Source organism: Petromyzon marinus, chromosome 19 (assembly GCF_048934315.1).
Source record: "Petromyzon marinus isolate PM22_M1 ecotype Great Lakes invasive population chromosome 19, UKy_Petmar_22M1.pri1.0, whole genome shotgun sequence".
NCBI classification, from domain to species: domain Eukaryota; kingdom Metazoa; phylum Chordata; class Hyperoartia; order Petromyzontiformes; family Petromyzontidae; genus Petromyzon; species Petromyzon marinus.
In genome coordinates this window covers 12,217,941-12,242,817 of record NC_133685.1, presented here as the reverse complement: position 1 = coordinate 12,242,817, position 24,877 = coordinate 12,217,941, and the positions used below count along the sequence as shown (strand labels likewise).

The 24,877-nt window shown below is 41.1% G+C and overlaps 2 protein-coding genes across 6 annotated transcripts in view; one reads left to right on the top strand and one right to left on the bottom strand.

Annotated features, from left to right (window-relative positions):
* Nucleotides 1-423: 423 nt before the first annotated feature.
* The window catches only part of LOC116943721 (coiled-coil domain-containing protein 89), an 86,125-nt gene continuing 61,671 nt past the window's right edge, over nt 424-24,877 (top strand). The window contains exons 1-9 of one of the 4 annotated variants that reach the window (XM_032956834.2): nt 424-980; nt 2,624-2,794; nt 3,396-3,518; nt 3,745-3,917; nt 5,264-5,394; nt 5,620-5,756; nt 6,367-6,443; nt 6,840-6,939; nt 7,183-7,260. In XM_032956834.2, coding sequence (XP_032812725.2) covers nt 906-980; nt 2,624-2,794; nt 3,396-3,518; nt 3,745-3,917; nt 5,264-5,394; nt 5,620-5,756; nt 6,367-6,443; nt 6,840-6,939; nt 7,183-7,260 — 1,065 coding nt within the window. In that variant the 5' untranslated portion in view covers nt 424-905. Of the gene's footprint in view, nt 981-2,620; nt 2,795-3,395; nt 3,519-3,744; nt 3,918-5,263; nt 5,395-5,619; nt 5,757-6,366; nt 6,444-6,839; nt 6,940-7,182; nt 9,723-24,877 lie in introns of those variants that run through there. The other 3 variants (XM_032956835.2, XM_076067976.1, XM_032956833.2) reach the window with 3 other exon arrangements.
* Nucleotides 9,723-23,207, bottom strand: LOC116943712 (mucin-5B-like). 2 transcript variants are annotated; one of them, XM_032956806.2, is made up of 12 exons: nt 23,013-23,207; nt 22,072-22,101; nt 21,465-21,585; nt 20,673-20,817; nt 19,387-19,537; nt 19,241-19,279; nt 17,799-18,025; nt 12,560-17,515; nt 12,242-12,337; nt 11,435-11,560; nt 10,751-10,805; nt 9,723-10,267 (listed from the first exon to the last, which is right to left on the bottom strand). In XM_032956806.2, the coding sequence occupies exons 1-12, from the start codon at nt 23,185-23,187 to the stop codon at nt 9,981-9,983; spliced, it is 6,408 nt and encodes a 2,135-aa protein (XP_032812697.2). In that variant the 5' UTR covers nt 23,188-23,207; the 3' UTR covers nt 9,723-9,980. The 2 variants fall into 2 exon arrangements, with proteins under 2 accessions (XP_032812697.2, XP_075924086.1); XM_076067971.1 differs by lacking the exons at nt 9,723-10,267; nt 10,751-10,805; nt 11,435-11,560; ... (5 more) ...; nt 22,072-22,101; nt 23,013-23,207 and having other exon boundaries at nt 16,168-17,515; nt 17,799-17,997.

Below are 24,877 nucleotides of genomic sequence, written 5' to 3'. Positions count from 1 at the left end.
AAGGTAGGGCACTGATAAGGAGTTGACAGGTATGGGATTTGTATCGCTACGGTGTCTCCGTGTTTGTGGATCGGGGGCATTGCGTTGTTACGGTTTGTTCTGGATGGCCAAAGTCGCACACTACGACTGGAGAGTGTTTTTTATTATTTTAAATTTGTGCATTTTCAGGGTATCCGCATCTGCTGCTGCTGCCACGGTGTGTGCAGTGGATGCGGCTCAGAGTTTGGGCCTTGAGCTTTGTGGAAGAGCAAAACAAACCACCAGGGGATCTTTCCACGTCGAAGGTCTTTCACAACAAGGCGTTTGCGAGTTCTTTTGAACTCATTCAGCTCTCCAAGCTTCGCTCTACGATCGAACGCCGATCGATCGAACGCCGGAGCAAGGCAAGCACGAGTGGGAGGCGAGTGATTGGTGGTGGTGGTGGCGGCAGGGAGGGGATCTCTCCCTGGGCTTTGTGAACGTCTCCCCCGATGTGGAACCACGTGGTCACTGCGCGCCCGTTGCCTTGGCGGCAAAAGCGTTCCCTGTCGCGCGCCGCCCATCGGTGATGTGAAGTGCATAGGCAGGGGGCTTGCTGCGGCCACGCCACAAACCACGCCAAGACATACACAAGACGCTACGACGCCACAACCATACACAACATCACACGCCACACCACACACAACATCACCACACAACACCACACCACACAACAACACCACGCCACGCCATACTCAACATCACACGCCACACCACACAACACCACCACACGCCACAACAACACCACCACACGCCACAACAACACCACACCACACAACGCCACACCACAACAAAACCACCACACACCACAACAACACCACACCACACACAACAACACACCACACAACAACGCCACACCACAACAAAACCACCACACACCACGCCACATGGCGTCCCCGCGGGGAAGGCGGAGGTGCGACGAGACGAGCGCCGAGAGACACGGAGGCAACGTCAGCCGCCCGGTCAGTTAAACTTTTCTTACGAGCAAGTCGCTCCTCACCTGTAACGAACACACCAAAACAAATGAACCACTAAACGAGAGAGGTGGTTTAAGAGCGAAGATCATTGCACGTGGCGAGTAGAATTTGTCAACAATGACTGCAAAACACACAACCCCTCCATCAATACATTTTGTTTTACATAAGAGCTATAAGTTTACGTTTATTTTGTTTAACCAGGCGAGAACTCGGGATACCAGGATACGCTCCTTTGCAAGTGTGACCGAAATTCAACTCTTGAAATGTAGAACTTTGTGTTTGATGGGTAATGAACACATTCTGCTGAGCGTCATTTTTATTTCTCCCAAAAAATTACATAAGTACACAACATACGCACCCTTACCGTGTTCATCAGTAGAACTGTACAGTAAACCAGTCCTCGATTTACGAATGGGTTCCGTTCTTCAGACCTGTTAAACTTAAAACTTTTATTTTATTTTACCAGGTAAGGCCCACTGAACTCTATAGCTCTTTTTCAGAAGCAACCTGGCCACAAACGATATACCTCAACCAAAATGGCTTATGATGTGGAAATTGTTAGCAGCCAAATAAATACTCGACGCACATGTCGATTCTGAACATGGAGGGGAAAACCGGAGGGTCCAGAGAAAAATACACGCGGCCACTGTGAGAAAATAATTTGTCAGTTTCATATAATGTACCAGCGTCAGGGTAGTGGTCGAACCCACGAGCTCCTGTATACCAGGCGAGGTAGTTAACATCTAGCCACCGTGGTGCCGTTCGTAAGTGGACCGGTTCGTATGTCAGAACACTTTAAATGCACATGCGCCAGTGTGATACACTGCGTAACGGTTCAACAAAAGGGAAGCATTGTCAAACTAAAATAATAAATTTTGTACATTTGCATATTATAATGTAATACCGTATAGTAAATAATTTTTGAATAAAGTTACATGAATAGAAAAACATCAGTTGTATTTTCACTTACCTTGATGGTGTGTGGTCAGCACCATGCCCGGCCGCCTTTGACTCCCCAGTGGCGATGTTTACACACCGCATCAGGTGCAGTATTCCCTAGTTATTCGCGAGGGATACGTTCCGGAGATGCTCGTGAATAGTAAATTTCACGGATGGTGGTATTGGACCCTCTCGATAGGCTGATTGGGAGACAGGGATGGGGCACGTGTTCTTCCACGTGCAGCATCGCCACGAGCAGTACAGTTACGATGCATGCAGGAATCTCGTGGTCAACCTCGAATGGTCGAGGCACATGGACGCGGTCTGTGAAAACTGTACCTCAATTTTATAGCTGAAAAAATTGCTAAACCCGAGATTGTGAAGGGTTTTTTGTATACAAATCGAAAATAATCGATTCTCATGCACATGATTCGATCTGCCTTGTGAGCACAATAATTGGTTCGAATAAATGTACAGATAAATTGTTAAAGGTTAATGCTTATATCTCATCTGAAATATAGCATACTGAGTTATATTACTTTTATATTGACCCTTAGCAGAGTGCCCTTTAATTATGATGTGTTGAAAATGTTTTAGTCCATTTTTTGATGAAAGTGTACATATGCACTTCAACATGCTGCATATGCATCATCGTGAGCTGGAAGCTGTTGTTTCTGGAACTGCAGCAGATTCCTGCCTGCTCGTCATTGGCTGCAGTGAGTCCTCCGCTAATGCAGCTTCATCGGGGACCACAGGAAGATGGAGAGCAGTGTGCCCTACTCCGTTCAAGAATTGAGGAGCAGTCGCACCTCATCTCCATCCTCAAACGTCGTGCCGATGATACCTTAGCCCGATGTCAGGTAAGTTTGCAGCCTTCTATTGTATGGTACCTTTGCTGATTTGTATTAGTTTTAGGCTTAATAGGTTAGTGTTGAACCTCAACCCTTTTTGTTACGTAATATTTTTTTTATGAATGCCAAATATTCATTGGCACGTCATGGCCATATTTATAGACTTACCAATAATGTCTTAAGCTGTAATATTTTAACCTCCTGAATGCCAAGTTGGATGTCCTAGTGCAGAATGGGCAAGAGCTACTGTGGAAAATACTGTACATGGAATATATAGTTTTTTGGCTTTTGGTACTGATCATACATTATACCAGCATCCATGATAGGCAATATATTATTTCCATGATTTATAACTGAATGTTCAATAAATACTAATTAGATTAAGAAATGTACCTCCCAGTTTTATTAAATTGTATGTTCACTCTGTATTACATATCATTGGTGTCTGCTATTAATGTGTTCTTTTCTCATCTCACCGGGACTATTAGCTCCTAGAGCTTAGCATTAATGTATGAGACAATAAATGTGAAACTGTGCAAACAGCAGCTGATATAAATTTCACTATGTATGCTTGTGAATAACATTGTATATGCACACCATGTTCGGCCAGGTCCTAGAGTGCAGAAGTGGTGAGCTGGAGAGAGAAAGGGACGGGGCAGACAAGCGTTGCAGCCTGCTAGAGCAACGCTTCATGGAGCTGGCCTCCAACCACCAGCAAATGATCACATTCAAGGTGTGTTCAGCATTACATATTACTGGAACAAGGATAATGATATTGTATTCTAAAGCTATAAATACTCTAATTGTTGATTGCATTTAGAAATATATTTTCAGTCTTTTGAGAATTCAGCAGCTATTCCTGTGTGAACAAATCAAATTCCTAGTATTTAATAGGATAAAATTTCTTCGACATTACATTTATGGGAGTTAAAAAAACAACAACTTGTAACCTCGAACAGGATGAACACAAGAAGCAGAACGTGGATCTCCTGGAAGAGAATGCACGGTTGAGACGTGAAAATGAGGATCTTTTTTCTGCTTCCATTGAGGAAAGAGACACGATCATCACTAAACTCGCACAGGATTTGCAAGCCTTGCAGACAGAGTGCTCTGAACAGGAACAACTATGCAGGTGGAAAGGCTTGATAGCTTTTAAAGTGCTGAATCTGCACTTAAGAAAATGTGTAACCCATTTTGTAGAATGTGGTACTGCTGCCCTGCTTCTGTATGCTCATTCCACATACATGTCTATTTATATTATATACCCTAGGGCTGGCATGATACCATTGATCAATTGATTTTTCATTGATTCGATACGTCAAATCGCACATGTAAGAATTAATATATTTTGTATTTGTATAGATTGTACGTAATGGTTTGACATTGGCCACTAGAGGTGTTACCATTCACCACGGTGTAAAAAAATAATCAATGTTTGAATCACGATTATTCTTGGAATCACTGCGTGTGGTAAATCTTCCCACCCCTAATATACAGTAGAACCCCTTTTAAGGTAATTGTTTCCACATAACCGGTCATTAAGCGAGTATAGGAAATACATATTAAAGGGTTAATTCGTTCCGATAGCATCGAAAGTTACTCCTTTTCACATGAAGTAAAAAATATATATTTAAACAGTGGATATGAATACATACCGATACTATTAACATTATAAACACATTAAAAGAAACATGGTTATCAATGCATTAATTAATATTTACTGTACCTACAATAGCATGTTAACAGGGGAATGGTCGGTAAGTGAACACATTGGGCTCTGTGGAGGCCCGTTGTTACCAGGAGTGGTCGTTAAGAGGGGTTCTACTCTACACTACTATACACTACACTACTATACACTAGACTGCTATACACTACACTACTCTACACTACTATACACTACACATTGGGCTCTATGGAGGCCCGTTGTTAAGCGATTAGGCATTAACAGGAGTGGTCGTTAAGAGGGGTTCTACTCTACACTACAATACACTACACTATACACTACACATTGGGGTCTATGGAGGCCCGTTGTTAAGCGATTAGTCATTAACAGGAGTGGCCGTTAAGAGGGGTTCTACTCTACACTACTATACACTACACATTGGGTTTTATGGAGGCCCGTTGTTAAGCGATTAGTCATTAACAGGAGTGGTCGTTAAAAGGGGTTCTACTGTATTCCCTATTTTCTGAATCAAAGGGCACTCTTAAGAGGTAACACATGAGGTCACTTTTTGATGTGGATTTTACACTGGTGTTGGATTTTAAGGTTGAAAGGTGTACAATAGCATAACAATGGCTGGATATCAAGTCTTAGCATACTTAAATGGTGTAGTACATACATGAATTAAACTATTGTTTGATGTTAGGTGAGAGCTCTTTGAATTTAAAAAACTGTAAATGTATTTTTGTTAGAACCTGTATAATATCATTATTTGTCAGTTTAATGCATTTTTGAGTGGTGTCTGTGATGTGTTTCAGTCAGAAGGCAAATCATTATTATGAAAAGGGAAATGAATTTAAAATCCGCTTGGAATATGTTGAAAAAACACATGCACAAGAGGCAGAATCCCTAAAAAAGAAGCTGAAAGAATTGGAGACAAAAATTGCTGGTAATGCATTTCATAACATAATAACTCGTATTTTAAAGCATGAATTTTAATTAAGCTAGACGTCGCTTATTTTGAAATTTCTGTCATCAAAATAATAACAAGGGTGCTCTCAGTGGTGTAGGATTTGTCTTTTTGCTTTTGCGGAATGTGCATCAATTGTGATTATAATTCTTATGTATATAATATATTCCATTTGTTAACTGTTGTGTGGCTTTGGGTCCCTAGAGACTGAGGCTCTTACACTGGCTGAGAAAAGTGGGTGGGCAGCCGAGCAAAAGAGCTTGAAGCAACAGGTGGAAGACCTGGCTCGGGAAAAACAGGAACTGTTAGAGCTTACAATGCAGAGAGGCCGACTCTTGCAGGTTTGCGTGCAATTCATCATAATTATTATCACCTGTGATCCATCTACTATAAGATGAAGGCCTTCCCAAATCTCCACCACCTACCGTGGTCATGCAACAATCCATGTAGCATCTTCACAGGAGCTGATGTGATCACTCAATCTTCGTGGTAGACGTCCTCTTAAGAAAACGATGAGGGAAGTATGAATGAAAAATAATGTCTCCATTAGATTGTACAAGCAGTGGGCCTTGACTAATAATGCCCAGCAGTGACGCGGATAGAGCCTTTATTTTATAGATCGGAAGATCAATTGCAGGGTATATGTTCAAACACTGCCACACTTTTCCCTGATTCCATTCACTGTCAAGTTCCTAAGCATCCGTTCACTCCCATTCGTGAGATTTTGTCGTGTTAAAAATGTATTCACATGACTTCGTAGGTTTTCGCAGTTGTGCTGTATGGCACTGAGATATGTTTTCGGGGTATACCACGTGTTGCTTAGCATAAAGTTTAATGTTTTGTGCTGCGATCTGAATTGAAACTACCTGACATCATGCCAATAAAATGTCGGAGTCATTCCCACTCCAATTTGGTGTCAAATACACTGTGGCAAATATTGACTCAATGCAGGAAAGACAGAAGGACATACAGCTGCTCGAGCGTAAGCTGAGGAAATCGGAGGATGCAAGGAGGTCTGCAGAGGAAAGGTGGGTACGTACATACAACACTGTCAAGCTGTGGTTTGTCAAGAACAATGATATTTGCATTTTATTGCTAGTCCAGCATATGTGGATGGGGGAAATTGTATAAACACATGTAGTTTTCTAATAAAATTATGTATCCTTGATTTCAAACGTATGTGAGCTAAACTTCAGCTTTTGTGGTCATTAAAATCTATAGTTTCCCTTTGAATTGTCACTCCTTGCCATAGGAATGTGTCATTTCCACCACCGACTCTGGCCTGCCAGTATAGTTGAGCAACACCCTACGTTTGTTGGAGCTTAGGGACAGTGCATTTGGTTTGGCCGTTCTTAGTTTTGGTTCGTGTTAGGAACTGGAAAGAGATGTCATTGCAGTGAAAGCCATTGGTCACGTGGTGGTAGGTTTGAGCGGGATGTGGAGGCGGTGAATGCTGAACTGCAGGTGAGGGCACTGAGAGGGAAGCTGGACAACTCTGCACAGGCGTTTGACAGACTGCAAAAGGTACGCTGTTCTTGCCAAATCTCAGCTTTTTTTTATTAGATGCCCTGGTATTCCACAAATTCAGAACACTGTCAATGCATTTCGATAATGCATTATCCTTTATTAATATTGAATTCAGATTGTTATTTTTAATCAGTTACTCTATACTTGTTTGGTTAACTTGGTGTTGGAATGTTATACTTGATTAAGATAACATTAGAAAATGTGACTCATGTTGTGCAACCTTCATCCTTATTTCTACAGGAGTTTGAAGCCTTTAAGAAGCATAGTGGAGAATTACTTTCCAAAGAAAAACAACTGAATGCAAAATTACGCCATTTTGTGAGTTGAAAGACCATGTTTGTTTTCTTATTCACAATGTTATTTTGGTCAAATTTTTGAATAAAAAATGTTCTTTGAATGTGGTGTTGTAGTTAGAAATCCGTGAAGTCGTTTTCATATAGGTATCTTTGATAAAACTGTTTTAGCACAATAAGCTCCGGGCGCTTAATAACACTATGTGACACAATTTGTGTTCCTGGGTAGTAAGTGTTATTTCATAATTGCTTATGCCTAAAAAGTATAGAAAATGGCTATTATTCCCCACAAATTTTGCTTTTGTGACCAGGACAGTGATATTTTGAAATTTACCTATTTTCACTGAGAAAACAGGCGAATTTGTGTCTTTTTGTTCACATGAAGTCAGAAAAAAACAACATTTGAATAAAAATGTACATGGATTTATACGAAAGTAATACAAAAATTACTGCACAAGATTTAGAAGTGAGTAGTTTTTCGAGATTTATGATTATATTGTAAATCACTTTCACGAATCAGCCCCCAAATGTAGTCTCCCATCATGTTCTCGTTTTACTGTCCTTGGTAGCGGTGTTCAAAGTCCAGTATATCCTGGTGGAAGCGCTCGCCTTGCTCCTCAGAGTATGCTTCCATGTTCTTCTTGAATTTATCAAGATGAGCATCAAGGATATGGACTTTGAGGGACATCCTACAGCCCAATGTGCCGTAGTTCTTCATCAGAGTGTCAACCAGCTCCACATATTCTTGTTTTTTTTGGTAAAGTCACGTAGAAGGGAAATAATAAAATAATACAAATTTGACAATAAAATAAAATTCTCACGACGTTTCAGTCACATCAATATATTGATGTAGTTTATATTTAGTTTCTTCACATCGGTTTATTGTATGGTAGTAGGGTAGTTGCAGTTCTTTAGCATCAATATGCTAAATTCCTCTGTTGATATGTAAACTCCTTTGTCAAGGCACTCTGCTCCTCCCACCCAGCTTAAAATACGCTGCCAAGCTTAGCGGTGTTCATTAGGACGCTGTCTTTCCGACAGCTCTGTTCTTCACCTGAGGGCGGCTGCTTGTGTTGTGGCCGAAACGTCGTGAGAAGTTTATTATGTTTTATTTTTTATTATTTTATTATTTCCCTTCTACATGACTTTACCGAAAGAACCAAGAATATGAATCCCTGCAGTCACGAAAGCTTTAAATCGAAATTCAGCTCCACAGTTTTCGACCTTGTGATTGCCCAGGAAGCCATGAACCACTGCGACAAGGCTGTTCCAAGCCTTCCTTTCACCATGATTATAATCATGATTATAATCATGGTGAAAGCTGAAGTCTCATATCTTATATCGTTGCCTTTTGTTTCCATTATCAAGAACATAATTACTCAACCACGTGGAAGATTCCAGTGCCAAGACTCTCACCCAATATAACTTTGGTGTCGTCATATGCTAGCTGTGCGGTATTAATACTTTTGTAAAACCAGCACAAAGGCTTTTGATAAAAATGTGTACTTTTAAAACAGTGCTTTGTTGTGTCGAACATTTCACTATGAACTTACTCTGGTATGTTGATTCTTAAATTATATGGTACATATTAGAACCATCTCTGTTTTAGCAGCTCTGTGAATGTGCAAATCTTCTTAAGTCTAATTTAAATATTTGGGATGTAGAGATATTTCCGAGATAATTTTGGCTTTGAGGAAATAACTCTGATTTTACCTTTTTGCCTGAAACCCTTCGAAGGCAAATACCTCCATTGCATTTTTAAGTTTGATTTGGAGTTAGTGCACTCTGGTATGCATCCAACAACCTAAGTTGAAATCCCGACCACTATTAACATCAATAATGAGTGATATATGAACCTATCCTGGGCTCCCTTTCACCAACCTGTGCTGACTAGTGTGGTGATGTATTATCAAACAACCCCTATGACTAACATAGTGTGCGGAGGTGTTTATCCAGCTGTGAATTGACAAGGAGTTATAAAAGCCATCTAAATGTAATTATGACCAATTGCCATGCTCCAATTTATCAGAAATAAAGGGTATATGCATTGAAACAAAAAACTAACATGTTTTTAAAACATGTTATCAAGGAGACAATGGCATTTCTTAATCTCCCCTTGAATGCATAAATAATTCTACATATTTTAGTGTGATGAAAATAGTGCAAAATGCCTCTGCAGTGGGAAACGCTGGCCGGAGGTGAGAAAAGACGGTAAAAAATTGCTGTACACATTTCTGACGGACCAAACACAGTCTTCTCTGTCTTTAGTCAGGAGCTGAGACTCTCAGCTTATCTCTCCCTTGTCAGAGGGCCTAAGCTTTTGACGAATGACAGATAATCTTGTTTTTAGCCCCTGATGTCTTGCAGTGCTATATTCATCATGTTTTCTCTGCCGTGTCTTAAACTGTTTTCTCATCTTTTCGTGTGTCGTTTATACTATGTAATTAAGAGTGAACACGTAGACAATAAACATTCAAGAGACAAGTATTATGTTGCAACAATGCTGGATATCATTTATTTTTGGTAATTTGGAACACTACATACAATTACACTAAAAGCAACATTTGTAATGACGTGCAACTGTTTTATATCAATACATCTACATGGACTTAAAACTGTCATTTTACTATTTAAAATTCATCTAATATTTTATTAGCGTTGACACTATGTACGTGTGACAACACACTAATATCAGGTCTGTGGTCGGTCCGTTTAGTCCGTTCGGTCGGGTCACACTTTCTGTTTTCACTCGGGGCATTGACTGTATTGGCAGGAGCACGACTGCACGTAAGTGTAACTGTGCGTCTTTTGGCTGCCATTGGGACAGAAGAGCTGCACCGAGCGCTTCTCTGTCTGGGCGGGAGCGCAGCAACCGCAGCGGCGGTCGAAAGTGTCAGTCTCGGCAGAGTAGAGGGTGGTGGCCGAGCAGGTACCCGCGCACTCCATCACGTCCACGTACTCGTGGCTAACGCAGCCTTCGGCGCTGATTGGCGTGCTCTTGCCGTTTACCAGAACAGGTTGACACGTCATGTCTGGAATTTTTGGGAGAGAACGGACATTAGAACAATGTGGCTATCAATGTTTTCGGAAACTTCTTGGTGTTAATTAGCCTATGCTTTATACGCGTGAATAGTGCACTCAGGATTTATATGCAAATGCATTGTTTTGACGAGTTTGTTGGACATGTTTGTATATAGGGAAAAATAGCACATTAGAAAAAACATTAGTAATTTAAATTTGTCTTAGGTAATTGACTCTTTATAGAGCACCTTAGCTAAAGATACTTTACATTGTTTTAAAGCAGTACAAAAATCGTATGATTTAGATGGCAAGATGGCAAGGGCCGAGGAATGAGTGATTGTAACAGAGGGCATATGGATCATAAAGATATCCACAATGGTCTTGGTATATACTAAATTGGTTCTACACCATAAAACATTCTCAAGCGTCTTATCTCAGAGGATATACTTTATGTTGTTGAAAGTGCGTGGAATATAAGTGGTTGTTTTTCTTACTTGGCTCGTTGTGTGTGAGACATTTCAGGCAGCATCCATCTTGAACAACGTTCTCCTGTAATGTAAATTTCTGTTATTAATTGTGTTCCCTTTAATATTTTTTTAAGTTCTAACCTACCCTTTATTCACATTACCGTATCTCAAGACTTTTGGGAGGAGCGTCCTGCATTGTGACATTTTTATAATTAATGAAAGGCTTTTGTCAAAAAATAAATGTGGCATATCTATACATTGTATGCTGAAGGTACTATATGTTGAGCTTTACGTACAGAATACATAATTTATATACTATACACAATACAGATAATATGAGGTATGTATGTTGAACTTATTTCGCACTGGACGTAGCCAAATGTGCTAATCAGTGGTACAGAGGAAGGACAATAAACTAAGACACTAAAACAAGAATAATTTATAAAATACGTTTTCAATTTTGATTGAAAGTGCATAGCTCCAGTGGCTTCCTAATATCGAAAGGAAGAGCGTTCCAGAAGCGAATTTGAAATCGCACGATGCAGTGACCATCTTTGTTCGATGGTTAGCCAAAAGCCGCTGCAGGGATTACCAGAGTTTGCGTGATGGTTTATGCTCCTCAAGATCGGCAAGGTATCGTGGTTCGTATTCCTGGAACAAGCATGTTTTTGGCATGACTGCTACCGATGGTGCTATAGTGAAGGCACTTACCGGCTTGCAGTCGTCGGGGACAGGATCGCAGCGGATGGTGTTGCAGACCTCAGACACTTGACCCAAAGACTCCACGCAAATGCAGGTTGTGCACGAATCGAAATCCGGATTCCATTGCTCGCCAGGCTGAAGGAGGTAAATTAGCACATTGATTAAAACAAAAACATTGACACTGTCATGCAGTCGCAATGTGTCGTTTTTTGTTGAATATTGATAGTTTTAGTTTTTTGGCCTGTAACTAAACTTAAAATCAATGTGAAATGTTCTATGTTGTTGAAAGTGCGTGGAATATAAGTGGGTGTTTTTCTTGCTTGGCTCATTGTGTGTGAGACATTTCATACACTGATATTTGTTGTACCTGTGGGAAATTTTAAACTAGCCCACTTAAGTTTAGTGTTATCTGATTCCCTATTTAGTTTATTTAAAGATATTACATTTCTTTGTGGACAAATACCAAAACATAATTTAGTCCAATGAGAGATTGATCAGAAGGATTGGAAACCTATGCTGTTTCTCATTTAAATCTGCTCACAAGCATTTGTTTTATTTGCTTTTGTATAAATAATGAGCAATGATTAATTTATATTAAAGAGCCTATATATAGATACGTTACGTAAATAAGAGAAAAAATATAATCATCCGCCTAAAATGTGTGTCCAGTCCATCGGTCTACAGGACTTCAAGAACAATATATACACCATCCTAGATACAAAGGCACATGCTTATTTTGTGTACTCTACTTCCTTTTGAAAGTGCTTTATTAATTATATTTAAAACTTGACATTGTAAAAGTTTACTACATCTTACCTGATACATCTTGATATCACCGTTATCATAAGTGGTGCAGTTCACCTCCACACATTCTCCACAGCAGGTGCCAGCAATAGGTGAGTTTGCAAGTCCCTGGTAAAATAATGACATGTCACGATGTAAATTTCAGGAGCTGCATAATTGTTTGAGATTATGTAAACTTAACAAGTAAGAAATGAATTATGCCATAAAAAAGGTGAAGACTTTAAATATAAATGAAGCAGGAGGTAGTCAATATATTTTTGAAAGGGTAGAAGAACACGTGTGCAAATTAATGAACGTTATTAAATAATTGTTTTGAAATGCACAACTTACCAGACCACATGGTGCGCAGCTCTCCACTTCACAGCGTATTCTGAAGTTTTGATCAACCTCTTCACAGAAGCATACTGTGCATACATCCACTCCCCATGTGCTGTCAACAGGATAAATCTGGCCATCGAAAAGGCATTGCCGTTGACGGCACTCGTAAATTGAACAATTACAGGCGTCTTGCCCTTTGACGACGGACAAAGAACCTTCAGGACAATTCGATGGTGCGCACGAATGTTTACATTGGCATACCGGAATTGGCCCACAGCATGGCACTACCGAACCAGCCACCACCATCTGGTTGACTGATTGGCAACTTATATTATACACTGGACACTTGCTGGAATCGCAGATGCATGAATAAGAATTGCAGCATGGCCCTGCAGTGGTCTGCAGCACCTCGTATTGTCCACACACTGGAACAACCACATGGTCGCATGAAGGGCAAACACACTCAGTCTTGTTGCAGCAAGACCCAACCGTGACATTAAGAATTTTAGGAGGATTACACACGGGTGGAGGTACACTCTTGCATATGTCTTTGTCGCAGACGATGCTATAGACAGGGCAGCATCCACCTTCATTTAAGTTGATGACCTTGTAGCCGAATGGGATATCTGTTGGAGGCTGTGAGCTGTTGGAACAAACTTCAGGGCATACACAGTTGTAGATCTTGCAGCAAGCTGATGGATTAATCACTTTTAGGATGTAGTCAGCTTTGCACACGGGTACTTCATTTTGGCACGAGGATGGCACGCACTGACACTTGTATTTCTTGCAGCATTCCTTTACTTCTTGCAGGACAAGCTCCTCGCCAACGTCACATGTGGGTATGGGCGGTGGGTTTATGCAGTCGCTCACTTCGCAGGGTAGGCAGATGTCTGTCATGCAGCAACCATTACTGTCTAATACACTGTGCTTCTTCTGGCCATCTGCACAAGTGACATTTTCAAAACGGCAACTATATGCTTTGCAAAGTGCACTATATGAGCCACCAGGAGCCATAGTGCTGCACTCACACTCAGTGCATTTGTTGCCATTAGGATACCACTTGTCACCTGGGGCGTATGCTGTGCCGTCATTGCCAATGCATTTTGGACACCTTGAAGGTGCTACGCATGTTCCGTTGTAATATACGTAATTATCTGGACACATACAGCCCTCAATTCTATCACAATTTGAAGGTTGATAGTTTTCGTAGTTATCGCAGGTCTTTGGACAAGTTGGGGCACATGGTTGGTATTGGTATGGAGCTGGGCATTCGTATGGGCAAAGTGAAGAGTTCCTCCAATTGATACAAATGCCAACCTTCAGGCACTGCTTGGAATACTCTTCTAATGAAGCGCATGCTGACTGGTTTCCACCAAGCTTACAAACATCAAATCTGCAGGAGTTGTAGTACACATCTGGATTCACTAATGGATGGCAGGCCTTGAAAGCTGTGGTGTAAATGACATTGCATATGTTGACTGGAGCTCCATTGACACAGCAGTCAGTAGTGTTACAAGGTTGATGAGGTGGTTGTGGGTAGCAAGTTGTCTTGTTGTCCGGTGAAATTGCCCAGCTGTATCCAAACTCGTCACTGTCCTTCACTAGACTGCCATTGTTGGTAATGAAGTCATCTTTTGGATTGCCATCACAGCTGCCACACAACCCTTCAGTTCTATTCCACCAAATTGATGGGGGTAGTTCAATTCGGAAGGCCATATTACTCGGCGTGAATGTTAGCTTCAGACCAATCTCGGGGATGGTTAATACTTCAATCAGACCAACAAGCTCTACAAAGATGACGCTACCTATTACCCTTGAAGGAGGGAGCTTTAGTAAAGCGCCGTTGGCGTTTATGTACTTGTTAAGTAGCAAAGTAACGTTGTTTCCTTTGTAGAGCGCTGTCACCGATTTAGTACATGTCATTGTCGTAGACGCAGTGCAGTACTCATTTGTGGCGTATATAAGGAGGTCATTAGATAGGGTGTCATTCACAAGCACATATGAACAATTCCCCATGAATGGATAATATTTTCCATCGAATGTTATGTAGTGAGGATCGCCATAGCCGGTACATACGCACGGATTGCAAGAGTCAATTCCGACACAAGTATTACCGTTCCACACTTTGTCGTCGGGACACATGCAACCAGATGTGAGTGGTATAGCACAATTGTTTTGTGGCTGGCCGTTGATGTTACTGCATGTCTTTGGACAACCGGAGGCACACTCCTTGTACACCATGTTGTTATTGCAGTTGACTGGACAGTTGACAGGGACACGCCAATTTATGCACTTGCCCTTGTTCATACATTGCTGGGTGTAGGAGGCAAATGATGGGCATTTGCATTGGCTGGCAGCAGAGATGGATGCGTTTGCGTCAATGCATTTGCAGACGTCCGTGAGGCAAAGGTTATAATACAAGTTTGCATCCACCCAACCCTGACATTCTAAGAATACTGGTGAAAAGATGGCTTTGCAAATTTCAATTGCCTCCTTGGATTCCAAGCACGTTGTATTAGGTTTGCTGCACAGATTTGTACCAACCTCCCAGCTCTTTATAAAGTCACTTATGTTTGCCGCTGCAGTGCCGTTTCTGAAGACAAAGTCGTCCATCTTGTTGCCATTGGCATTTCCACAAAGCCCACAGACACGTCCCTTCAGACTTTCGTCGACCACAACTTGCGTTTCATATCCATTCTTCCATATTACTTTGAAACCAAGACTGGATGACACGAGTATCTGACTGTCAGTGACATAAGAAATATTTAGGGCATTTATGTGCAGGCCAATAATTTGAATTTGTGCCGCTGTATAGCTGACATCATTAACAATTACATAATTGATTGACTCCAACACGAGGACAGTATCACTTGTTGCAATGTGAACCGCTGGACTGCAGTTATTTCCATCGCCACTGCACTTGAGCACGTATACTATTTCAAAGGTGCCATTTGCACAATCCTTTGATAATACATGAGAACAGTAGTCGATTTGGTACTGCTGATCATCGAACGTTTTCAGCTGGTCACTTGCAGCAATGCACGTCTGCTCGCAGTTTGAATAGTCACACTTGACTGTGTCCTGTGAACGACAGTAGCATTGTCCGCATCCATTGACACCACTTGGCCAGGAACCATTAACTGGATAGAAAACGCCCATGTAAACGCAGCCCTCTGGCGGTGAAGTGGTTGTGGACCACCTTGTCGTCGTTCCAACCGGTGGTTGACTTGTACTGAAAGTGTGTTCGGTTGTGTAGGTTGTGGGCTGAGGTGTTGTGATTATAACGGTTGTGATTTCTCCCGTGGTGGTTACTGGTGGTGAACTAGTTGAGTAGACCAAGGTCGAAGTGACACAGTTGTCCTCGTCTTCTCCTCCTGTGCAGTCATCGGTGCCGTCGCACACCCAGGAATTTGGGATGCATTGACATCCGCTCGAGTGGCAGTTAAACTGTGAGTTATTGCAGCAAGGTCTACAAATTCCACAGCAACTGTCCGCTTCCAATACGTAATATTCACCAACCGAGCATCCTTCCTGACTTGTAACGAGACATGTTTGCATTATGCATTCAACGTTTCCATCTATGCACATGCATGTTTTGCATAACTCGTTCCAAATACTTCCGTGCTCATATGCAGCACCATTTACTACACACGGACAGTCGTACAAAGGCACGCAGGCTCCCTTGTAGCAGAAAAGTCCTTCGAGACAGCTTGAACAGGTGCTGTTGTCAATATCTACAGTCATGTTTGGACATTTTTCACTTGGTGGCGTTGTTGGTGGTGGCGTTGTTGATGTTGGAGGTGGTGGCGTTGTTGATGTTGGTGGTGGCGTTGTTGATGTTGGAGGTGGTGGTGTTGATGTTGGAGGTGGTGGCGTTGTTGATGTTGGAGGTGGTGGCGTTGTTGATGTTGGAGGTGGTGGTGTTGATGTTGATGTTGGAGGTGGTGGTGTTGTTGATGTTGGAGGTGGTGGCGTTGTTGATGTTGGAGGTGGTGGCGTTGTTGATGTTGGAGGTGGTGGTGTTGATGTTGATGTTGGAGGTGGTGGCGTTGTTGATGTTGGAGGTGGTGGCGTTGTTGATGTTGGAGGTGGTGGCGTTGTTGATGTTGGAGGTGGTGTTGATGTTGGAGGTGGTGGCGTTGTTGATGTTGGAGGTGGTGGCGTTGTTGATGTTGGAGGTGGTGGCGTTGTTGATGTTGGAGGTGGTGGCGTTGTTGATGTTGGAGGTGGTGGCGTTGTTGATGTTGGAGGTGGTGGTGTTGATGTTGATGTTGGAGGTGGTGGCGTTGTTGATGTTGGAGGTGGTGGCGTTGTTGATGTTGGAGGTGGTGGCGTTGTTGATGTTGGAGGTGGTGTTGATGTTGATGTTGGAGGTGGTGGCGTTGTTGATGTTGGAGGTGGTGGCGTTGTTGATGTTGGAGGTGGTGGCGTTGTTGATGTTGGAGGTGGTGGCGTTGTTGATGTTGGAGGTGGTGGTGTTGATGTTGATGTTGGAGGTGGTGGCGTTGTTGATGTTGGAGGTGGTGGCGTTGTTGATGTTGGAGGTGGTGGTGTTGATGTTGATGTTGGAGGTGGTGGCGTTGTTGATGTTGGAGGTGGTGGTGTTGATGTTGGAGGTGGTGGCGTTGTTGATGTTGGAGGTGGTGGTGTTGATGTTGATGTTGGAGGTGGTGGTGTTGTTGATGTTGGAGGTGGCGGTGTTGTTGATGTTGGAGGTGGTGGCGTTGTTGATGTTGGAGGTGGTGGCGTTGTTGATGTTGGAGGTGGTGGTGTTGATGTTGATGTTGGAGGTGGTGGTGACGTTGATGTTGGAGGTGGTGACGTTGATGTTGGAGGTGGTGGTGTTGTTGATGTTGGAGGTGGTGACGGTGTTGGAGGTGGTGGTGACGTTGATTGTGGTGTGCAGATAAGTTGATTTCCAAAGCATGTGCATCTTTGTCCATCTGGTGTGGTCACAGACCCAGCAGGCTGTAATGAAACAATACATACAAATGTTTCGGAGATATGGAAACAAATCACTAATAATTATATAAATCACGAATATTGTGTGTCCATTAAAAATATATATAAATCAATAGTAGGTCCATACTTTTTAGTGCAACATTAAACTTTCATATATAATTTTTTTTCAAAAAATATATTTTAATCCACAAAAAAGACTGGATTTACAGTACATGATGATGAGATGCATGTCACAAAAAAATAATTTGTTACAGTTACATGCTATGTCTCTGTGCGCTGGGTCACTTACAGGAACCACAGTCCCATCGGGCAATCTGCAAACGCAGTCCAGTATCTGGACACATGTGGTCAGGTCAGCCTTAAGCTCTCCTGGACCACATTCTGGAATTGTGCATCCAGGGATACAGGGAGCCATGTGCGGGGGCTGACACTGCCCAAAGTAGTATTGCATGCCCTGGCACATCTTTTCGCAGGTCGTTATGCACATGCTCCACTCGGAGCCCGATGGACACAGCCCTGTGACATAACAGACATTTATCGTGAGTAAAGTAGCCCGGCGCAATTTATTGGTCACGCCACTGCTGTGCGGAATGACCTCCACTAAAGGTAGCGCTCGGAATGCTTGTCCGGTGAGATTTAAGCCTACTCTTCTGCCAATCGACTATTGTGTGGCATTTATATTGCTGGGTGGACAAGAGTTGGTAAGGTTTAAGAAACGTACCCATTTTTCCAGATGGTTTTGCCGGAAAATGGAATCAAGCCGGGGTCCTTTGAATTGCAAGTCTAATATGCTCACAGCAGCTTAAATATTATTGGTAGTGTTTAAACAGTTTTTGGTGAATATGTACATTTATATATATTAAATGCAAATTTCAAATGCAATATCTACGTGATATAATTGTAACATACATTTCTAGTGCAAATGGTGTTTATGTAAATTTTTGTCATCATATTTGCACCTTGTAACATTTGATATTTTTTACAATGTATTGTATCTTTTTTTACCAAGTAGCATAGCTTATTTCACAGGAATTTGGACATAATCTTGAAATACATTATGGCAAGAACCATCTTAATAGCAAATTCTATTCGAATGTATTTGCCTCATAACTGATATTCAAAATTTTTTATGAAGACGTGATTTGAAGCCAAACGTTTGCACAGAGTTACATGTTCATAAAAAAATTCTGATACATAGAAGGAATATACCGGCAAATGGGCACGTCAGAAGTTTTTACCCATGGCTACAACACGGGAAGGGGGATAGAGTCAATGATATAATGCTCAAGATGAGGTAGCAGTGGGCAGGAAGGGCAAGAGGGAGTCAAGGAATGACTGGGCCAAGGTGCCAGGGATGAAAGGGTGATGATGATGAGAGGGGAGGGAAAGAGAAGGAAGAAGTGAGCAGAAGTGAGCTGCATGGAGTAGCAGCGTCTGTTTTCACGGGGGGGGGGGGGGGGGGCGGGCAGTGGGGAGAGAGGAGAGATTCGTGGTCGGGGTGGCCACACAAGTCATGTGATTTATAGGATGCTTAAGATGAGTGGGATATATATGTTGAGTGTAGTGTAACAAATATCCTTATACGTAATACAATTTATATGAGTGACAAATACACCTGCAGTCACGAAAGCTTCGAACCATTTTTACACTTGTACGACCCATTATTTGATGTTGCACAAAACAACACGTTAATAAGTGGGCAATTTTAAATATAAAAAGTCGTGCTCTTACTTGTGGTAGATGAGGTAATAACAGCCGTCGTAGTAGATACTGTAAACAAGAACGTTTGCAGTTAGCACATGCAAAACAATCTTTCCAAGTGCTGTGATTTAGTAGTAAATAAAATGTTAAGGCACACAGAAAAAAACACAACAAACCTGTGGTGCATTCTTCGAGCAACTCCACACGCAAGCTTATGTGGTTATGCCAGCTAATAGGGATAATACGGATGTAGCTGGTGTACAGAGGCTCTGAAGAACTTATGTAATTTGTCTTAAGCGAGTTCCTGTCCTGGTTGCCCGGAAACACCTGAAATAATTACGAACACAAAAGGTTAATGTTTCACTTATCCTGATATATGGTCACGCAAATGTGAACTTAAGAGTTGGCATGTGCAATTCTCCATGTAGTGATCCATACTTGTTTTTTTTTATTCCGATGTGTGTATGTTAGCGAGCATCTATGAAGGCTGGCATGGCACACGAAGGGGGTCGGTGGCCAGCACCACCAACACACCTGTTTTTTTTATTGTCCCAGAGGCATTATTGTCGTGCAATGCATCTCATTCACTACCGACCAATGAGTGTAGCCATTTTGAGGAAGCACTGTGATAATTTTGTAATTAAACCCTGCAATATATTCAGCATGAATAGCAATATCCAACTAAAAGTCAGTCAATCTCTATTACCTCTCTCTTTGACCTGAAGGACAGTTGTTCAAAACATTAGCACGTCGTGAGAATTTTATTGTGTTCTTTTATTTTATCAATTTATTATTTTATTCTCATTCTACGTGACTTTACCGAAAGAACCAAAGAAGATCAGCACTGCTATTTATTTTGTTATTGTCCTGTCGTACTATTTATGAAGGTGTTGAGTGTGTGTTTTTGTTTGTGGTTGGCATCACTACCAATGCAGTCCCTCAACTGTTTGAGCAATTTTAACATGCAACCAAAAGTACTTCTCCAAGCACTACACTTTCAGAGATGTCAGAGGTATTATAAATACAAGCTGCTATCAAATGGTTAAGGCATTATAAAAATGAAATGGGGTATGAGGCGGAGTGGTTCGCATACTGCGCTTCGAAGCCATCGGCCCGAGTTTAATTCTTAGCCGTGGGTAACAACAGTGGGTGAGTAATAGCTGAACTAATTAATCCCTAAGTGTATGTTGTGTCTGTTTTTTTACATGAACCATAGCTGTTGTCTTTTACATGAATCATATCATAAACATTTTTTTAAAGTACACGTCCTTAAAGAGCTAAAAAAACTGCACATATTTAGCAAGTCAATGGACACGAACACATTAGTATTCTTTAGTGAACACAAATAATGATGTGCAATGCAGAGGAAAATACTCAACACACTTTTTGATGATAATGAAGCAGTGTTATGTTTAGAGCAAAGATGCAACTACAGAACAAAAATGTTTTATCTATGTATTACCTGAGCCATGGTCTTCCAGTTGATACCATCATCGCTGTAAGAGACTTTGTAGGATTCAACCCACTCATCAGCATTTGGATTGCCTTGTGTGATTATGGCAATTACTTTCCTCTGTGAAGGTAGTATTAATTCCAGGTGCTGGAATCTGTCAGGAAAAATATTTGGTGAAGATGGGCATAATAATATCAATTTGTAACGTCCACAGTATTCACTCACTGTCGAATAGGGAGAATGACTTAGAGGTTCAAGGAACCACAGACAAGCGGGAAGGCAGCTAACAATCGGCCGGGCTCTGTGGTCCTCTATATATTAAGATTGTTATCAGCCTATTCATGAGTGTTTACATGTTGGAGGAAACGGGAGCACCCGGCACTCTATCCCATACAGATGGAACAGGTGGAGATCGCATTTGTCTGTACTGTGCTCTCCTGGTACGCCATTGTATGGTACCTCGACGCCAATGAGCAGGCAGTTTCACAACATTTGTGTGAATCATCCATTCTCCCCTGCACAGTGCTGTGTCATGGGCATGCACAACCACTGCCTGGCTTTTTTTACTGTTACCATAAGGTGTCCACTTTGCTCAAAATTATTAGTTGCACCTGTCAACCTACTTTTAAAATATTTTGTCTTTGTTAGATTATTAACGCAATTGTATGTAAAGGTATTATCCGTTATATTTTCTGATATAAAGGAGTACATTTGTGGTGTAATTATTCTTTGAATGAATTTTCTGTCATGGAAGACTGACAAGTGTAATATGTTATTTGTAAGTGGAAATATTAATCATACTCGCTGTTAACAGCAGCAGCCCATGCATGATCAGAGTACAGGGGGGCACTGCTGGGCCCTTCTTCCGTACTCCTTGAGGATGTGGCTGTGAATTCTTTGATGCCCATTGGCTGTACACAAGCTGCATGGATCATACAAACAGAAACAGAAGCAAATGTCTTCTATTAAAGCGGGATACATTTGCGAGTAAATAACCGGTAATGAAAACCTATCATGGCTAGCAATTATGTTGGGTTGTCCTTGCCTCTCAAGCATTGGTGTTACTTGTTACAACATATAGACAACTAATTTTTTCAGAAGAGTTTACCCAGGGGAGAGTCACATCAGATAGATTCCATGACCATAATTGTGAGCCAGCAACTAAAACACGGTAACTGAGAGTGTATTGGAAAATGTGTTGAGTTAAGAAATGTAATTGTAAACAAAAAGAATGTGGATTTAAGAGCTCACGACAGGATTTTGCATTTAAATAATGTCCATGAATAAATTTGGAGAAGTTTCCAAGGTCACTATTGCAGGAAAGAATTGTTCATGGGTTCAAAATAAAATGTTAGGATCGAATAACACATGAATCAGTCCCTAATTTAATTAACAAATAGTTACAAACCAGTTGTTGTTGGCACAGCTGTTGATGTCTCTGAAGGGGGTAAAGGGGAAGACATGAACAAATTATAAGCATTTAATTAAGAATACAATTTACATAAAAATAACATGGTGGCCATATGCATGTATTGTGAATCAGAGTATTACAGATATTATAGACAACATTTGTCTACAGTCAGGTAGAGTGGTGATGGGTACATGATTGTTTTATTCAAAATGCTTCTATGCAGGTTATTTTCAATCTTTCATTTAATTCTCACACTTTGCCTCTGATCCTTCAACTTCACTGGCTTCCTGTTTACTATCGCAGTCTTTTTAAATACCTGACGCTCGTCTGTAAAATTAATCTCCGTGGCCTTGCCACACCTTAATTTTTCTCTCTGATTCCCTTATATGTCCCCACTTGTCCGCAACCTTCTCCGTCTCTCTCTGACCCTCCTACCTGTGCCCAATCTCGTTTTTGTTCCTTCTCCCTCCTTGCACCCCTCCGCTGGAATAAACTTCCCCTGTACAATAAGCAGTCACCCTCCTTGACCTATCGTTCTTCTCTCAAAGCTCATCTCTTCTCTATTGCCCATTCTCTTCCTCTTCCCTCAACCCGGCCTTCCACTCCGCACCTCTGATTAGCATGGTTGGCTACATACATACATTCGCATCCATCCCCTATGTGCCTTCTGTAGCTAATTTCATGTTTTTTTTTCTCGACGTTGTACAAACACTAACATTTGGAAACTGGCTTTCATAAGCAACTTTAATTCAAATTGATGTACTTTGTATAAAAAAAACCCCAGTAAAAGTGGGGTAGTAATATATACATTTTAATTTCTGGATGCATTCATAATAAAAAGGAAGAAGAGTTACATTACAAATGATAAGACACTGTGTGTACCAAGGGATGAATTAAGGAGTAAATTGGCACAGAGAAATAAGGAATAGGTAATTTACCGTCAAGGTGACAGGCTTGTAGAAGTTGGGCAAGTAAGCTGATGTGCTCATGATATTCAATAGGATAAACACGGACATAAGCAGCATCGGATGGGATAGATGGGTTGAAATAAATTATGGTTTCCGGGTGTCCCTCAGAGTTGCCGTCAAATATCTGAAAAATAAAAGCAGTCATTACGAAGATGGTTTAAAATATCCCGTCAGCATACTTGCATTGTGATTGTAAAGTTACATGTTATTCCACAACACTCGCACAATTAACATGTTCAGATTCATTGACGACTGTAAAAGTATTACCTTGTTTAGTGGAATCCATACAATTCCATCAACACTGTAGGAAATTGTGAATTTTGTAACCCACTCATTCTTTTCTTCCTTGCCCTTGATTTGTATACCAATTACTTCATTCCCTGGAGGGAACTGGAATTGTATGTATGGGTTGCTGTAAAAATTACAGAGAAAAATTAATGACAGCAAATGTACCAATGATTCTTATAATTATCTTAAGTAAACATGTCCTTGATGTGAGCATTTGTGATGAGTATAAGACGCACCTGTCATGTTTGTTTGGGGTCCAGGATTCATGAGAGTCCACCTCAGAACTTGCTGATTTTGCCGATGTTTGCTCATCACTTGAGGAGGAGTATGATATCTTCGGGATAGGCATTATGTAATAGCAAGCTGCAAAGAAAATCAATAAAAATTCACATTAGAAGCCCTCATAGTTTACAGACTTGTCATTTTTTGTAATAATATGAAACAACATATAAGAGGAATCTTAATGATTGCCGCACAGTTTTTCCAGTTAGATTTATACATGTATAGAAGGAAGTACATCCCAATGCATTCCATGATTTAATGTTTTGTCAAATAGAGTTTGATCGTGAAGTAATACGTTTTACGTAAGCCCAAGAACTCCAGGACTTAGAATGAATATAAAAGCCTCACGTGTAGTTGACTGAGTCTTGACAGTTGTGTAAACCTTTGTGGTCGTGGTTTCTGCTGGAGTAGTGTAAACCTTTGTTTTAGTGGTTTCTTTCGGAGTAGTAGTAGAGACTTCTGGTTTGCTTGTAGTTACAGGTGCGGATGTAGAGGCTGATGTAAGGGAAAATATGCAAGGTTAGTTATTTTTTTGTTTATGCCAAGCAGTACGTTTGACAATAAAGTAGTACATAAACAATAAGGAATAGGTAATTTACCCTCAGGGTAGCAGGCTTGGAGAAGTTGAGCAAGCAAGCTGATGTGCTCATGATATTCAATAGGATAAACACGGACATAAGCAGCATCGGATGGGATAGATGGGCTGAAATAAATGATGGTTTCCGGGTGTTCCTCAGAGTTGCCGTCAAATATCTGAAAAATAAAAGCAGTCATTACGAAGATGGTTTAAAATATCCCGTCAGCATACTTGCATTGCGATTGTAAAATTACATGTTATTCCACAACACTCGCACAATTAACATGTTAAGACTCGTTGACGACTGTAAAAGTATTACCTTGTTTAGTGGAATCCATACAATTCCATCAACACTGTAGGAAATTGTGAATTTTGTAACCCACTCATTCTTTTCTTCCTTGCCCTTGATTTGTATACCAATAACTTCATTCCCTGGAGGGAACTGGAATTGTATGTATGGGTTGCTGTAAAAATTACAGAGAAAAATTAATGACAGCAAATGTACCGATGATTCTTATAATTATCTTAAGTAAACATGTCCTTGATGTGAGCATTTGCGATGAGTATAAGGCGCACCTGTCATGTTTGTTTGGGGTCCAGGATTCATGAGAGTCCACTTCAGAACTTGCTGATTTTGCCGATGTTTGCTCATCACTTGAGGAGGAGTATGATATCTTCGGGATAGACA